Genomic DNA, 18,850 nt, shown 5'->3' on the forward strand with positions numbered 1-18,850 from the left:
GAACCCTGTAGTTTTTCCTTCATTCCTTGTAGTGGCTGCTATAGAAAGCATCAGCCTTATTTCATGAGTCCCAGTGGTACTTTAAGTACAGATTCACTTTTGAGTTTTAACTAGAGGATCCATAAGGGATGTACACATTAGTCTACACAGAGCCTTTCCACAAGAAGCAGCCAAAGCCTCAGCCTGAGGAGCACTTTCTAGGTGATTTGCTGAGGTAAGTGGAGTTTGTTACACCTGGTGAAATACAGAAACCAGGAGAACTTGTATGTGCCACTTCTCCTTGACAGTAGCCTGGTTCCTTGGTGTGCTGCCAGAAGGCCTGACTCATACCTAGCTGGAAACACTGCTTTCTTAAAAACAGCAACAGAAATCAAGGTAAAGCTTAGAGAGAAACAATGTAATGCATAATGGTGACCCAATGCAGAAATGGAAATAAAACCACTAAGCTGTAGCGTACCATCCTAGGGTCTGACAAGAGGCTTTCACTGATTTCATGTTTAAGAACAGAACTGCAGGGAGCTTTCAGTATTATGGAGCTGGTGCCAGCAGCTGCAGAGAGGACGTGTACTTCTGAAGGCAGGAAGGAAAACCAAGGGGTTACCAGAGCGGACCCGCAACAGACCTGGGACTCTGCAACCTACGCCTGTCTCTGCAGAGTGGGATGAGGTAAGAATTGTCTTGCTTTTTATTTTTGAACATATAAATTAACTTGTATGGAAATGATTTTGTCTGAGAGGGGTAAGAAGTAGAAGATGAATGTCTCGAGGCAGTTTATCACAAGGCATTTAGCAAAGGAATGCTTCTACTTTAAGAATGCAGGTGCTTCTTCCAAAATTATTACTGCCCAACTGCTAAAATGTTGCTCCATTTAAACAGGCAGTTCTTAAGGCTCTTCAGGAAGCTGAGCAGAGCAGAGCTGTCCTGTAGACCATGCTGCAGTGCAGTATGAATGGCTCTGAAATGGGCTATGTGCCAGCCTGAGTATTTAGCCATGGTTGCATTAGTGAGCAGCTTGCACTGAGTTGCAGTAAAGGTCTGGTTGTGACAAAAGAGCAGGAAAGCAGCAGCTCCAGCTGTGAGAGGAAATCACTGAGCACAGGAACTATCGTGGGCTGTGTCAGTCCGGATGAGTCAGAGCAGGAAAAGGTGGCTCATCAGTCCCAGCCTGGACAAAAGCTAATAGGAAAATGATTTCCCAGTTCACAGTTTCAAAAATTTCCTCATTCCATCTCAAAAGGAAAAAAAAACCCACAACCCAAGCACTCGCTTCCATAGAACAAATGAGTTCAGACATGACTGCTAAAAGACTGGATAGAGCAGGGCTCCAGATTTCCAGAAAGTAAGTTTTGCTGCACCTCAGTCTTCATCTGTTCCCCCTCACAAAATAAAGGTAAAGTCATGGAGGCTGTACTGTGTATTTTTTTTTTTTTCTGAAACAAAGAAAAGTTGTGGCCTTCCAGAAAGAATTATAACAGGGAGGGTTGATAATGGTTCTACCTGGAATAAAATACTACCGTAGATTCAAGCTAGCATTCATACATTAGAAGCTTTCTGCTTCTTTAGGGGCAAGGGAAAATTAAAAATGAGAAACAAAGGCAGACATATCTTAAAAAATATATTTGTGAACTGAAAGAGGTGGCAGAAATAGCAATCTTCATGCATTCTGCGATCTGCCAAGCTGACAGCAACTGTTCAGTGTGTAACTGGGGGGCATGTCTTTTTTTACATAGGCAGGGATTGTTATGGATAGGTGAGGTCTCAAAAATTTAAAAAAAATTAAAGCCAGCAAAGCAAAAAAACAAAACAAAAACAGAAAAAACAACCAACAAAAACAAGACCCTGAAGAACAGATTTCCTGAAGTAAAGAAGACTTGGATGGTGTAAGGGTGGTGGTCCCCATGGATATTGTCCTTGCAGATGGAGCTAACAAAGGTCAGTGCTGTTGACTTGACTTCTGTCTCTTCCTGTTCTGCCTGTTGGTCTGTTCCTGGTTTTCACGTTATTTCTGGTTATCCCCCATTTGTCTCTCACGCCCCCAGTTCATTCTACTTTGCCACAGTTATTCTCTGTTACCCCCAAGTTCACCCCTTTTCTGTCTATCCTTGTCTATGGCTGAACAGGTAATGCTGAATGGTTCTCAATGCGTAAGTTGGAGGACCATCACCCAAACAGCTTCCTTTCATGCATTCTAATAACTACTAAAGCTGTCACCACCCTTTATGAACTACAACAATCCTTCCCTACTGAAATATACTCAGCATTTTTTGGTTTTCGACTTGCATGCTCTCCATCACTATATTGTATAACTCAGCCAAGACAAAGAACCAAGTTCTGAAGCAGTCCATGTTTTAAACAGCTCTCCCTTTGAATAAATGTGTAACACACAATGCATGGTTTAATTACTTTATTTTTAAAAAAATCCTGTCAGAAATATAGCTGTGTATTAATTACAAAATATATTAATCTATTGATATTTTAAAAAGGAACAAGAGTACCTTAAATTCTGTTCAAATGGAAACTAATACAAACCTTTTACACTGACCCCAGAATAATCTCTTGCATCTATCATTAAGGTACTTGATGATGAGAGTCTCTCTCTAGACAAGAGCAGAAAGGCCACCCTGATTTCTTTCATTAGCGAGTTCAAGCCCTCGCTCGCAAACACAACCAGGCATACCATGAGACCACTTAATATAGATCACATACCAACATTTTCAGTAAATTTTTCCCTGCCCTGCAGGGGAAGACATTCAGAGACAAAAAGAGAACACATTTGCAATATATTATAATTGGAAAATGTGCCATAGCAGCTTTGCAAATACATAAACTAAGAGTCTAACTTGAAACACGTTCAAGATGACAGAAATTCAGAAGATAAATAAGCTAAGCCACTTACTAAAACACCTTGAGATCTAATAATGCTGCAAAGCATCTAGAGTGACAGAAGTGGAGAACCTCATTCCTGAAGAAATTATACAGGAAGCTGACTTAATACTCCTATTTTTGTGTTTGTTTCAGGTACAACTCTCAAGGCTGCACACTATTCCCCTTCCTTTAAGGAGTTCTCAACCCACCCTGGCATAATGATTTTTCAAAACAGATGATCACATTTGTAAGGCTGGAAAAAAAAAAAAAAAAAAAAAAAAAAAAAAGGTTATTTAATTAAGAATATTTTCATATGGAAACTGAGCACCTTAGTACTAACCTCAGGAAAGTTTGAATAAAGGGTAATAGTCATGAGAGGTGGGACCAATCCAGACTCCTAAGTTTTTCCATTGGCTGAAGATGCTGCTCTTATTTGGAAGAGAAAGCACTAGAACTGCAGTTAAAGGTGGGGAAAGAATAAGGGAACTGGAACAAATACACAAATTAATGTTTCATTAACATTTATGTTTCAGGGCAGGAGAAATTAATATTTAGCACATTAGCTGTCAAAGCTTCTTATGTAAAACTCTGGCATTACAGTAGCGGCATCACGCAGAGTTCTACTAGATAATATCACAATAGAAAGGAGTAGAACAGCAGTGAGTTGAGCATTCCTACTTACACGGTCAATACATGCTTTGTATTATATTCTATTCGCTGCTGGGTTGTGCTATTGTACGATGTTAGCCTGAATCATTTGAACTTCTGAACCTGCCACCAAACTGAGTTTCAACTAGAGGCGTAACTCTATCAAATGTAGCAGAAAAGTCTCAAAGCAAGAATTCAGTTTGTTGTAGGTGAGAATTCCTAACACAAAGCTTCAAATGCAAAGTATTAATGCACTTAGTGGGTCTCTGTTATAAACTCTTAGAGTACAGATAGGGCCCTTTTGTTAACATCACCAGGGTTGAGTAGGGAACCGAGAGCTGCTTCTTGCTATAAATGAGCAGTCCTTCTGCCTTTCTTCCCTGACCCACCCAGAAAAAGGAGAATGGTAATGTTTGAGTATGTTGGAAAAAGATGGCTAACTAACAGCCTGAGAAGGACTGCAGAACTGCTGTGCAGTGCAAAGAACTGCCTTCTGGCTATCGCAGATCTGAGTACTGTTACAAGTATTAAAAGCTTTTCAGTGAGAATGGCTGAGTTACCAACACTGCTTTAACTGGAGGCACAGTGGAACAATCCAGTTAATGGGATGAGACTGCGCAGTACAAAATTGACTTAAGAGGTTTAAAAAGACAGATGTAAAGCAAGGATCTTTTCCTGTTATTGAGTAATATAAGCTCACTAGCCCTCCAAACACACCAAATACACTAATAAGTCACTTGTGACTGTCACAATAAGCCAGAAGTTCAGTATTCAGTAGCAACAATGCTTAACAATCTCTCTGCAGTTACCAGGCTCTATCTGCAAAATAAATTGGTTCATTGCATCCAGCTGAACATACCAGTAAAGGTAGAGGCCTGCAACTTCTAAGCTCCTACAACTACATGGAGAAATCTCCCATATTAATGTACTGTAGTACTTCTTCCTTAGTCTTGTGCATATTAAGTATATGCACTTAAATACATTTTCCCCACTGATGATCCCCATGAGGTTGTTTTGAAGGGACTGCTTATTTGGGCTGCTTTTCAGTGTCTTCTAAGTTGCAGCATCCCAAATCCTCACACCGTTTCACTGGTTTGCAGAAATAATGGAAAAGAGATGCTCCTGCAGGGCTACTTCTTTACTCTGCCTTAGGCTGCACACTTCAGTTAGGGAGCGAACAAGCCTTCTCTTTGCTATTTTTGAAGGAAAAGATCCATGCTTTATCAGTACTATGGTAAATTGTTAGCACCGGTGAACTTATCTACTCTGCTTTGACTGGTCAAAACTAGTATTTATATGGAATAAGTAGAGAAAACAACAACACATGCAACATGAGGAAGCTCATGAATCCTTGAACTAGTGAACTTAGTGTTTGGTTAAAGAGCTGTTAAGGAAGGCAGGCTTTTTTCCTGAGAACAAACAGGACTGCAATTTTTCCCTCACACTAATTAGCAGGCTTTTCTTTCCTCCTGAAGTGTTAAGGAGGCCCTAGGTCCTATTGTCTAATGGGACAGGAAATGGCCACAACAGCTGTACGCTGACACAGCCAGCTGTCCACTGAGTATTAAGAGGAGATTAATATAGCTCCTATCACCCAGAACATCAAGAGAAGGGATGACTCAGATGCAGATTCCCAAGTTCAACACTGCTTCAAATTTAGGTTTCAATAATAAAATTCTGCAACCCTGTCTAGTTACTGTATACCTTTGCTCATGTCTCTACCCACCGCCCAAAACCACCTTTCAGTCTAATGCTACACTTACCTCTAGTAACAGCAATTGAGATTCTGGCCCTGGAACACACACCACACGCACTTGCATACAAAAGTTAGGGTCAAAATAAAGAGCAGTGGGGAGTAGCACTTTCGGACCATCTTAGAAGTATTTCTAAGAGCTTGGCTCCTTTAACCTTCCTCACAGCACTACCACCTACCTTTCAGAAATTCTACTATCAACTTGATATTGACACACAATTTCTTACTGCAGCAAAGAAGGGTCGAAGCATCTCGCTTTAAGTTGTGTCAGCAAAGCTTTAACCTGACTTCAGATTTCAAGAGAAGCATAGTCAATTAAAAATTCTAGGTAAGTCAACATAGAAACCATCTCACCCAAGGCAAAGCTTTCCCAAGCTCCATGAAAAAAAGCCTAACCCTCATTTTTATTAATTTACCTACCTATGATTTCCCTGCTGCAGCACCTACTCCAAGGCACTGAGCTGCAAAGATTTATAGGTCTTTTCTGATATGACTTACTTGCACTTTGCCAAACAGAAATGTGTAGGTACTTCAGTAAGATTTTCTTGTAGGCAGTTAAATTTTGATTAACCACACTTTCAGTTAGCTTGCTACAGAAGTAGCTTACAACTTAATAGAGAACAATTGCTAGTATTCAAACACGACCTCATAGAGCTGTTCAAGTGAAGATCAACCGTGGCAGCATTTACGATCTTATTCAGCCTATATGGATAGTGGAGCATGCGTGTATCTGTGGTGGAAGAGTACAACCAGGCCTCCATCCCTCTAGTTAAGACTTGGTTACGCAGCTCCATCAGTACTGCGAGCTTGAAATCCTTCCCTGCGAAGGCTGTTTAAATCTAGACGTGTTAGAACTTCACAGCGCACCAGAAGGGTATCATCCTTTACAAAGGTTCTTTGCTTCAAAGTTTGCAGGTGCATGAAAGTCACATAACCAAAACCTTTTGGATTGCGATGAATCGTTGGTCTCTGGAAGGCGAGTAACTCTGGCTTGGCTTCCATTACTTCTTCATGATTCTGCCTCTCAGGGCCTTCCGATTGATCCAAAATAGAAAGTCGTATAGTGCCTTGGAAAGGCCAAGGCAGATGGCTGTCATATTCGCCTTGCATCGTGTGGACAAACAGAGATATAAAATTAGCACACCGCTGAGCATTTGGTAACTGGATATGCAGGCGCAAACACAGCTTGTAGCCAGGTTTTCCAGTATAGAAGCCGGGACTGTGCATCACAACAGGCCTCTCTTCTTCCTGGGCTTTCTGAAGTCCACTGAAGTTCTCGATCTTCCAGATGTAAATACCATTACATTGTTGTGCCTCCATTTCAGTAATCTTTCCCTCCAAATTTCGGATGGTACGTTTGAGTTCTGCCATGTGAGTGTTCTGCGTCTCCATCTTTGCAATGAGTTCTCTGATTTGGTGATCTTGTCTCACTAGACGACCTTCCAATTGCTGAATAGTTTCTTTAAAGTTTTCAACTTCTGGATTACAATTATATGGCGCATGTGACACATGGGAGAAGAGGGCAGGCTCAAACGGTAGGCCGTTGATAAAGGGTACAGGGTTTGTAGCAGTAACACTGATATTTTGAATGCTCTGAGCCATCATTCTCATGTGAACCTGAGTGAATTCCTGCATATGTCGTGCCAGTTCGTTCCTCTGCATCTAGGATTTAAGAGATGTAGCGTTAAGAATCCACCACATCCTAAATGTGGTTCTAAAGTACAAATAAATAAAAATCAAACAAGTCCTGTTATGTGAGAAAAAACAGAATGCAAGTCAAAGACAAACAACGTGACAAAGCTGCAAAGGTGATGCGAATACCAATGAAGGGCTTCAAATTCAAAAATCAGATATGATAAATGTGAAAATACATTCAAATGTCAGTGGACAAGAGCTGTTTGACAAAATATACACCTGGTGAAAAAGCATCAGCAACAAGTAAGTATTTATGTGCTAAATCAGCATTGCATTTCCTTTGTAGACTTGCAGAAATGGCTCTCTGGTACCAGAAGATAAAGACCTACGAGAACTGATGGCATGAGGATGAGAAAGTGGATTTCCAGAGTTACTGCACAACTAGAAATAAGAATATCCAGCCAACAGAGTTTTATGGTTTTTATTATTGGCATTCCACATCATAATACCATGTAGCGCACTGGGAGTTAAAGAGTTAATGCTCCAGTTCTGTGGATCATGGATCACTCCTGGTACCTGGTTCTCAGAAGAGAAGAACAACTACATACTACATCCCCCAGAGGTCTTTGTGCTGTTCTGTTTCTGTTTCCTGTTCAGAAGATAGGACTGTTGGCATATCACAAGATGACCCCTTTTTTGCCTTCTGCTCAGCCTGGCTAGACATCTCAACCTCAACATTAAAGTCTTCAGACATTCTCATTTTATTTATTAGCTTCAATTCTAATTACATTGTATTATACCTTGCATTCCAATATCTTGTTTAGTAAATTAGTTTGTTTCTCCTCAGATTGTTGCTGCTGTTTTGTTTCTACACCCATCTCCCTACCCTTGACCCTTTTTTTTTTTTTTTTTTTTTTTTTTTTTTTTTTATGGCCAGCAGGAACGGGGAGGTGATTGTCCTTCTCTACTCTTCCCTCATGAGGCCCCATCTAGAGTACTACCTCATGCTCTGGGGCCCCCAGTACAAGACAGACAGGGAACTGTTGGGGAGGGTCCAGAGAGATGAGAGGGCTAGAGCACTTCTTCTCTGAAGACAGGCTGAAGGAGCTGGGCTTGTTCAGTCTGGAGCAGAAAGGCTGCAGGGTGACCTCACTGCAGCCCTCCAGTACCTAAAGGCAGCCTACAAACAGGAGAGGAGTCAACTCTTTGAAAGAGTAAATAATGGCAGGACAAGGGGAAACAGTTTTAAGTTGAAGGAGGGAAGATTTAAGTCAGATGTCAGGAGGAAGTTCTTTACTATGAGAGCAGTGAGGTGCTGGAACAGGCTGCCCAGAGAGGTTGTGGATGCCCTGCCCATGGAGGTATTGAGGGCCAGGTTGGATGGGGCTCTGGGCAGCCTGGTCTAGTATTAAATCTGGAGTTTGGCAGCCCTGCCAATTGGCTGGGTGTTGGAGATTCATGATCCTTGAGGTCCCTTCCAACTCAAGTCTTTCTATGACTCCCCTTTTCCAGGGCATGAGTCTGTGGGTCCCCACACCCTGCTAGTCACAGAACCAGGCAGAACCAGTCCATAAACCACTGACACCAGATTAAGTAGCTTTGGAATTCAATCATATTTAAAACATTCTCAAGTCGTCTTTACCAAACCTAAAAAGTTATAACTGTATTTGGTCAGAACTTTGTAAGAAATGTTAGAAGTTACTTCCTTGGTATGAAGTTGAGATTGCACTCATGGAATAATACATGTCCATCAGGTACACATTCAAGTTCTCTAAACTTAGGACTTTTGAAAAGCACTGGATCAACATGCCACGTTTTGGAATTAGAATGCTTCCAAATGACCAACTCCACCAATCACTGAAGATTTGGGTTGGTAGATGAGACAGTAGGAACAGACAAAGAGCCATGCAAAACATCTGCAGCTCACGCTTCTGACAAGGCTTACCTTTTCAGGACACCCAAAGGCACTGTAAAAGCACGGTACTGGGGCAGTAGGACAATCATTATCGTAATGGTTGGGCATCTAAAACAAATCAGATTTGAAATGAGTTCTCCCCATCAAGAGTATTCTCTTTATAACATCATCACAGTCCAGCTTGCCCTATTTCAGTATATGTACCTGAAGTAAAAATCAATTTATTTTTATATCATTCATTTGAGAAATAGGGAAACTTTAAACAAGAGTGTGCAGCTAATAATAAAAATTTAACATCTTCCTTACACGTACTTCACTCACTACTTCATTGACGTAGTATCTAGATTATGCATCAGAAACACCAGAGTTCCTCTCTTGTGCGTGAGCCTTTTGTTTCTAGCCTATACTCAAGCTAGATCACAGTCTGCTTCTTTCTCTTCTGAAGCACTATTTACACGTACTTAGAAATAGTTGTGTTGCTCCTCCTTATTATCTTCTCAATAAGACCACATTACTTCAATCTTTCTTACAGTCCATATTTTACAGACCCAATTATGTCATCACTCCAAATTCTCCCTGTCCATCTTCATCCCAAAAGCCAGACAGCTTCAGCTGAGGCCTTGCCAGCCCTAACCAAGACTAAGGATAATTTCAGGTTTCTCAGGCAAAAGTCTTGTTTATAAGCTCAGTATAGGTCATTTACTAATCTGTTTTCTCATTCTCAGTTAAATAACAAACTGCAAAACTATATAACCTGAAGTTATGTTTGCTTCTTAGCAGCATTTAAATCAGTATTACACCTGCAGTGGATGCAACTTCTTCAGAGAGATGAGGAGAGATTTAACAGCTAGGAGAGAAACCATTTCTTCAGATTTAATTTGAGATTGTGAAAAATACAAAAGCTGTTCTGTAAAGAAATGGCTGCAGCACAGCTATCTTAAGGACAAATATGCTTGTATTTACTTTTATGTTTGCTTACACTCTGCAGAGAACACCTGCATTTCCTTCAAGCAGAGGTAGCCTTGGGGAGTAAGCTCATCCTCCTCAGGAGAGATCTATTTCAATAAGTGTGCATGAAACCCTTCGATCACATAACCATGCTGGCACAGCTGCCTATGGAAACAGCAGCTGCCCCATCCCTGGCTGTGTTCAAGGCCTGGCTGCATGGAGCCCTGGGCAGCCTGACTGAGTGCTTGATGCAGTGGTTGGCAAGTCTGCCCAGGGTGGAGTGCTGGAACTAGATCATCATGGAGGTCCTAGAAATCCAAGCCATTCTATGATTAAAGCAGCATTTTAAGTACAAAACATAAGGCCCAGATTAAGCACACACAAAAAAAGGCCGTTTCTTACCTGCTGCCTGATGAGCATTGTGTTGCAATATTCACAGAATACATTGGCAAGAGGGCAGGTTTGGTCATGAAGCTGTTAACAAACAGCGATAGAGGAAAACAAATTAATGACATTATGCAATTCCAAAGAATGCTAATCACTTCTGATGAGATATTTTAAAGCTGAATGCAACTGTGAAATAAAGTTCAAAAAGAAGAGCTAGGAGAAGAACTCTGAAGTGATCCTATTCTCATGTAGGTATCCCCAGAAGATGCACTTCTTGATCCTTTCTGTCAGGCATACAAACTGTAAGTGTGGGATATTGCTTTGTATATTACTTTGCCAGTAGGTACTGCCCCCTCTGATGCCAAGGCCAAAAAGCAACCACTGTGAGACACATCTTTTCACACCACAGGGTTCCCAGATAAGTGCCCTGGTGTTCAGAGCTTCTACCCTATGCAGTTCAAACAGCTCTTCCATACGAAAGCTTTCTTTCTTTCTACAAGACCATGATGTCACATTCATGAGCAAACCCATATGAACGGAGGCTGAAAGACTCCTGCTAAGTACCTCCTTATCTTCATAAGCCATAGATGTGGCACAGTTTGGACAGCACACTTGTCGCCGGGGACACTCCTGTGTCATGTGCTCTTTCAGGTGGTTCTTCTGAAAGGCTCCTTGGCACTGTGGACATTCCACAGCCGTGAAATCACAATGCAACTGGTGCTCCTGAACAAAGACAAAAGAGATTTGATACCGAAAACAAGTGCTAATTTATTGCTTGCTTTTCAGATAAGGCACAGCACAGGAGGAACAAGCATTAACCCTTCCTTCTTTCCTTCCAAGAAAACCCTTATTTACACTTACACTGACTTCACTAATGGCATGTCGATGTTCTATGGCCAAGATCAGGACTTCACAGAATGACCTCAAGAAGTGAGCTGCATTACTAAACTGTCACATACTCCAGGGTTTGTTTTTTTTTTTGTTTGAGAACCACCTAATTACAACTATGTGCTCCTCAGAACAAAACCAAAAAAACAGTTGTAGGCTTGAATGAATGGAATCTGTATGAACAGGTATGACCCCTTAAGTCTGAATTTTTCCTCATCCATAAAAAAACAAGGTTCCGTATTGTCAGATCTCATTCTCACCTCTAAATGTCTCAGCTCCATCTTCATGCAGCAGCCCTTGTTGGGACACTTAACCGTTAATGAAAGGATTTCCCGTTTTGCAAAGTTGTCTGGAAAAAGTTGATTTTCAAGTAGAATTTCGTTGTCTACTGGACATTTGTGACCCGCATCTCTACAATGACAGAAAGACAGAAAAAAGATTTTGAGTTTCTTTTGCCCTTAATTTAAAATATTTTTACACTACCAAGACATTAGCAGCCAGGTAATGACACATGAATAAAGTACTGGAAAACACAGGCATTTATGTGACAATTACCAGAAAGGATGCAATATCAGTTAGAAAAACTGACAGCATAAAGTTTCATCCGAGGTAGTACTATTGAGATCGCAGAGCTGTTCTAACTCAGTAGCTTTTAATTGCCCAAATGACATGATAGATACCCTGGAAATAAGCTTGTGGAGGATGTAGAGAACACAAGAACTTATGGCCTTGTTTCTATAAGGACTTCACACAGCTGAAACACAAAAGAATATTTCACATACTCTTCCAAAACAGTCCTTTAAAGATTCTTAGGCATTTCTCCCTCCTTTCTCACTTTATGAGCAGCCAAGGAGACCATTCCTGAGACAGAAAGCAATCTTTTCTGGATTAACTTATTTCACAGAACTTTCTGAAGAGCTATTTCTCTGGGTTTTTTTTGTACAATCACTTCATAAGTTGGTCACCCTTCAATTTATGTATTTATACAGCAACATGGGTAAAGAACTCCTGACACAGAATTTACTAAGAACTACGAAAACAGTGCTGGATTTGGAATTGGTTATTGTACCTGAAGCCATTACAACCAGACAGTCATTACTAACTGGTGGAACTCTGGAGTCCAACAGTGGAGCATTGGTGCATGCAACTTGCACAAGGAAACTCACAGCTTGTTAACACTTCACAAGGCTCTGTCTGCTTGCATGGAGCTGCATCTGGGGAGGGTCAGGTTGGGTATTAGCAAAAGGTTCTTCACCAGAGGGTGATTAGGCACTGGAACAGGCTCCCCGAGGCTGCGGTCACAGCCCCAAGCTGCCACAGTTCAAGGAGTGTTTGGACGACACAGGGTTTGTATTATGGGTGGTCCTGTGCAAAGCCAGGAGTTGGACTCAGCGACCATTGTGAGACCCTTCCAGCTTGGGATATTTTGTGATTTTATCTTTTTCCTCCACTGGAAATAGCAATAATGTGGAAAAACCCATGGGGTGGGAAAAATGTGAGAGCACGCTTGCTGTGCAAAGATCAAAGGCCATTCATTATTACTGCTTGCAAGTGTGAGGGGGAAGTAGAACCCAGTGTGCTGTGGAGGACAGGAGGGAATTTGTGGTCTTCGCTGGAAAAGGAAATAATTGGTCAGCACTCCATCAGTAATGCTGCCAGACGAAGTGGGGGTAACAATCAGAGTTTAGAAAATGACAATGAACTTCCTTTCCTAGGTTTGGCTCACAACAAGTCTGACAGTCATGATTGTAAGCAAACGGAAAAAAGACGACACCTAGCAAGCCCCTTCATTTCACAGCTCCCTGAGCAACGTGCTGATCTTCATCACAAACCAAAAGTGTTCCCCCAGATTACACACGATCTACAAGCAGTCACTTCTTGACAGGTACAGCTTGGTCACAAATACCTCTCACTTAATGCAGTGCAGTGGTGGCTTGGTAGGCCTGCCAGTAAGGCAGCAGCTTGACTTCTACACACAAAGATAAGAATATTCATTATATATAATGATTACCAGATCTTGCTCCTAAACTGCTTGTTATTTAAGCAGAACGAATGGCATTTTCTATGAAAAGGCAGAAATAACTTATTTTGAAGAAATATCTGCTTTGTGATTAACAACTAATAGGTTTAGCTTAGAAACAAAACAGTCTGCATATGCTTTAATTGGAGGCACGCGTGTCATTTAATGAACTGCTAGCACCCAAAGCTTTCACTGCTGCTCCTTCTCAACTCATAATTCAGTGATCTGATAAAGAAGCTTCTGAAATTCAGTGAGCCCCACTACAAGTGTTGCTTTGGCATAAGACAAAGGAGGAGAGTAGCATGAAGTTTAATTAGCTATTGCATCTGAACTCAGTTTTCCTAAAATTTCTCATCAACTACTTTGCAGGCAGCAATATTTGTAAACTATTATTTGTAGTTACTAAAGCAGATAAGCTTCTTCACTATCGTGACTCTCACTGCTTAAAGGCACTTCAGGCTGCCGAGATTTCTTGGGAAGCAAACACTGTGATCAAATCCATATGGTGTAACCATGCCCTTCCCATTACAGGATCTAAAACTTCAGTGCTTAAAAGCTTCCCCCTGCCCCCCTTATTCTTTTGATAAAAATCTTTCTAGCTGCAGGTAGTTTCTTCAGCATGGGCAACTATAACTGTTGTCTAAGTCACAAGAAGCATCTCAACAACTTCCTGTCCAACAACCATCCATCCACCTTGTATCACTTAATCCTCAGTGCTCACTCAGGCTCTACAGAAGGCAAGACGGGATGAAATAGAAACATTTTTTCCAAATAAACCAAATAAATGATAAATAAATAAATGATAAATGATCACTTAATAGGAAAAAAATAGCACTTAGTGTAAAAATCACTTTCCATTCCCCTTTTAGTTCTGTACAAACTTCTCAATGACATTCATCAATATTGTACTGTAGACACTACGAACTCCAGATCAGTGTTGGACTGTGGATACAATGACAGTCCAAATCAACAGCTCAATCCACGCATCCTAATTCAGCAACTCAGAATGGTCTGGCACTTCAAGTTCCCAGCTCTGCTTTCACAAGTGCTTGCTGAATCTCAAAGATGGATGCTGGTGGGGAATGAGGGAAAATAGTCACTGTTATTGAAACATCTGAAATACCACAGTGATGATCTACAGTCTCCAAGACAAGGAATACTTGCCACCCTTGTTCAGCATTCACTGTAATTGCCAATAGTAATTCCAGAAATTGAGTTCAAAGGGGAAAAAGAGGATATAAAAAGGAAGAACTCCTAGTTATTATTTATAGATTCAAACCATTGAGCAGAACAAATACTCTGTTAATTAACAGAAGAGAAACCATTTTCCAAGCCTGAGATTTAAGAAAGGAGTTTCTCTACCTTAATGAGATGCTCTGTTCTGAACAAGCTTACTGCAGTTCCTCACTAAACAATGGTAAATTCTACCAATGACCATCTACATAGCTCTGCAACAGGAAGATTAGGAAACAAGATCACTACAAAAGATCTGAAAGACTGGAAGAAGAGACCCATTTTGATTATCTTTGAAATGACTGGTGAATAAAGATTTCTGACACTCAGTACTGACTAATGTACTTTCAGGGCTTGTAGGCATCATCCTCCCATTCAAAGGCTTACAGATTCCTTATCTTTTCATTCTTCCAGCAATTCCCAAGTTAAAGAAGAACACAAAAACTACTGCTGCAAAGCAAACAAACATCAGAAAGCACAGAGAAAGCAAATAAGGAATTCCACGATGTAGTGGCTTTTATTACTATGGAAGTCTAATTTGATGCTTACAAGCACACATGGATTTATGCATCACAACCACTTGAAATAATTCACGTTGGAACATGTGAAGTAAAGGCCAGAAATTGAAGCCACCTGCTTATGCACAGGAAACTGGATACCTACAGTAAAGCTGACAGGTTTAGTTTCATTTTTGCTTTCTTCCATGCTCTTGGCTGACATGAATGACATTAAGTAATGCAGTTGGGTAAGATCTGACTTATTTTTTCCTTTCTCCAGAAGTAGGAAATGAGGCAAGAGACCAAGGGAGCAAGGTGACTTCATGGCAAGGTTATGAGAGAACTGAGCATCTCTGAGCCTCCTTTGCAGTACACATGGGGGAGTCACTTTTCATGTGTGAACAACTTCAATACTCTGCATTTTTTTTTTTTTTTGAATAATGAACCTGCACATCCTTTTCTCAGAAATGCTGATGAAATTAATGTTAAAAAGCTGAGCTGCAAACAGTTTCGTGCTCTCTAGAGAATAACCCGCTCTTCTGCCATCATAAGTAGGGAATGCAAAATTAGGCTCATTTTTTACTGAGCTCCAACACCTTCCTCCTCCATCTAGAAGGGATGCTGTGAGGAAATACATTAGTATCAGCCAATGCTGAAACGACAGAGAAGCCCACAGAATAATGCCTTCAGAGAACATTGCTGCTGGCACGCTATTAATTTAGTGAGCTAAAAATGATGAGCTATGGATAAAGAAAAAAGAACTAGGGATAAATGTATGGAAAGCTAAACAAGAAAGTATTGTCTATTTTGCATGCTAAAAACAGCTGCATGAGGAAAATAAAATGCATTTTAAAGTAACATAGAAGACCGTCTGATTTTATGCACAAAGGCACGCAAAGTGATTTGGGAAATTAACCAACTCCATACGTGGGTCACACAACTAAGACTCCCACTAAAGCACCTTGACATTTGAGCTAAGGGAGAGATCCATGAATAAGAAGTCTGGCTTAGGTCAAGAATCAAAAATATAGTAATACCTAACTTTTTATCAATGAGGTTTAATACTCAGAGGCATAGGTAGGACAGTGATGACTGTACTCCATATCAGAGGGAAGTACAGTCTACCAATCAGCATGCTCTCTGCCTTCTCTTCCCCTTTCAAGCATCCACTGTTACAAGTTCAGCGTATTCTTGCCTCTATTTTTTTTTTCTCCCACCCCTCCATACAGCAGTTTCTTCCCTCAACTCTTTGTTCCAGACTATTTCCTCATTACATTCTCCAGCCCAACAAGGAAGCAGATTGCAAGGGGAGAACTGAAAGCACAAATTGCCACATCTGTGCCAAGTAACCATGCTGCCAGTAGCTACTTGTAGTTACCTAAACACTCACACGGAGAGTACCTAAAAGGGAGCCTACAAACCTGGGCCTGGAGCATCTCTCCTATGAAGAAAGGCTGAGTGAACTGGGTCTGTTCAGCCTTGAGAAAAGACAACTGAGAGGGGAACTGATCCAGGTCTATAAGAATCTAAGGTGTGGGGGCAGAATGGTGAGGATGGACTCTTTTCAGTGGTGAGTGGAGTCAGGACAAGGGGAAATGGCCAGAAACTGCAGCACAGGAAGTTCCGCACAAATGTGCGCAAGAACTTCTTTACAGTGAGGTGACGGAGCACTGGAACAGGCTGCCCAGGGAGGTGGTGGAGTCTCCTTCTCTGGAGATGTTCAAGACCTGCCTGGATGCCTACCTGTGCAACCTGCTGTAGGGAACCTGCTTTGGCAGGGGGGTTGGACTCGATGATCTCTGGAGGTCCCTTCCAACCCCTACAATTCTGTGATCCTGTGAAACAGGAGGAGAATCAACTCTTTGAAAGGGTAGATAACAGCGGGACAAGGTAAAATGGTTTTAAGTTGAGGAAGGGAGGATTTAGGTTGGATGCGGGGGGAAGTTCTTTGCTATGAGAGTGGTGAGGTGCTGGAACAGGCTGCCCAGAGAGGTTGAGGATGCCCCATCCCTGGAGGTGTTCAAGGCCAGATTGGATGGGTCCCTGGGCAGCCTGGTCTAGTATTAAATGGGGATGTTGGTGGCCCTGCATGTGGCAGGGGAGTTGAAGATTCACGATCCTTGAGGTCCCTTCCAACCCTGGCCGTTCTGTGATTCTGTGAGAAGACAAGGTTTACAACCCTAGGCTGAAGAGGGGACCTGGGAGCTGTAGCCAAATCCTCCAAATAAATTACTATTTTTATCTAACATTTACTCCGTCAAGTGACTTCTTAAGAATGATTTCCATAGGTTTGCCTTTACCTTATTGATTTGACAATGCAGCCTTTGCAGAAACGGTGCCCACATGGCGTCTGCACTGCTTCCCGAAGGGCCATCAGGCAGATCGGACACTCATATTTGCTTTCCAAGGGCGGATCAAACTCCACGTCGTATCCCTGCGTCTCCTCCGTGAAGGAGCTGGGCGGGTTGCCGGTCCCACTGCCAACGCTCACGCTGTCTTCTTTCGCTCCCCCGCTGCAGGCGCTGGCCATGGCCGCACAGCAGCCGCCATCCATGTCTCGGGCCCCACAGCTGCTGTCACTGTGTAGCAAGCTCATAGCAGCTGGTCGAGTGCCACACAGAACGCCCTGCAAGGAGACAAAAAGATGCGTTGATTTAAAATACTCCAAGATCTCCCCTTCCAGTCATGAAAAGATTTGAGCTGTGGCCACAAGCACTGGAGCAGTGCTACAGACTTGGTTCTCCACACAACCACTTTTATCCCAGTTTCTCCATGATGTATCTTTTTATACTTATCTTGTAATACATAAGAAAGAGCACAGCATCCTGTCACTTCAAAAACTGACACATACACACCTCCCTGCAATCTCGTTCATCTGCCTACTTGATTTCTGTAAACATTGTCTCTCCTTGCTGCACCTACTGAGAAAAGCCTCTATCCCCATGGCCCTATTTTCTTTTAAAGCATTCAAAGAATTTCCACAAAAAGCACTGTAATGGAATGTGGCGATATCTCAGCTCCGTATTTTCTTTGCACTGACAGATGTTATTTAATATTTTCTGTATACAGATTTGCAGTATAGGTTTCAACTCAGTTTAGGTACATTGCCACAGATAAAAGGTAGGTCCGGGCAGCCACACCAAGCAGAGGATGTGCTGCAAACGAAATGCAAATGCACGGCATCGCTGATAGCACTTCAGAACTGTCAGTAGGACTTGAAATTGAGTAAGAAGCTGCACAGAAGATAAGGCTAATAGTTCTGCAGCTCAGAATGTTATTTACCAGCTAGCAGTGCTCAAACAGGTTTCATGCTCTCCCATCCCTCTTCCGGTACAGGTGGGAGGGAGGACAAGTGACAATGCTGTAAGAACATCAGATAAAAATCACATTTCCCTGAGGAGGAGTGCACGGCATAGCGAGGCCTGTTTTTTAAACAACATTCCCCTCCTGCGTTCACTGCAAGACTATCACTTCATCTGCAGCATATTCAGGATGGCAACTTAAGGATGAGCCCAGAGCTGGGCTGCAAGGACTGGTGGTGTGCATCACTGCTACTGCATCCAGGGGCGGTGAGGATGCAGAGTGAGGGTTAACCCAACCACGAGCTCAGGGCACGGAACTTCTTGCCTTTAGCAGAATTGGAGCATCACAAGCCATTTAAACAGTGTTCACAGATAAGGGGAGGATGACACATAGATTGTTTTGTTTGGGCGCTTACTACGCAACACCTGAAGACTCCAACAAAAATGCTGATCACTAGGAGCCTCAGCTAGAAACCTGTGAACACATACATTGTTACAGACATGCTTTAGGCCACCTGTGTGATAGCCTCAACTATTTCAGTACTACCTGTGTTAACAGTATATGAGCTATTTTCCCTCCGTTTATTCAAATGGAAAGAAAATGAAGGTACATCTACCAAAAAAGAATGAAAAAAGCCAGCAGTCCAACAGGCAAAATTACCATATACAGGTTAGAGTTCAAATAAAAATGCAACTTCTTTTGTTGCGCAATACTTTCCATTTCATTGAAGCACGCAGAGGTGCAAGCAGCATCTAAAA

General features: G+C 41.8%; 1 protein-coding gene across 1 annotated transcript; it reads right to left on the reverse strand.

Moving 5' to 3' along the window:
• Positions 1-6,046: 6,046 nt before the first annotated feature.
• Positions 6,047-17,386, reverse strand: TRAF6 (TNF receptor associated factor 6; the record flags this gene model as incomplete). The annotated part of the gene is made up of 6 exons (XM_079536978.1): positions 17,090-17,386; positions 11,300-11,450; positions 10,716-10,874; positions 10,167-10,238; positions 8,847-8,924; positions 6,047-6,928 (listed from the first exon to the last, which is right to left on the reverse strand). The coding sequence occupies exons 1-6, from the start codon at positions 17,383-17,385 to the stop codon at positions 6,047-6,049; spliced, it is 1,638 nt and encodes a 545-aa protein (XP_079393104.1). The 5' UTR covers position 17,386.
• Between the last annotated feature and the right edge of the window lie 1,464 nt (positions 17,387-18,850).

This window comes from Tetrao urogallus (assembly GCF_951394365.1).
Source record: "Tetrao urogallus genome assembly, chromosome: 6".
NCBI classification, from domain to species: domain Eukaryota; kingdom Metazoa; phylum Chordata; class Aves; order Galliformes; family Phasianidae; genus Tetrao; species Tetrao urogallus.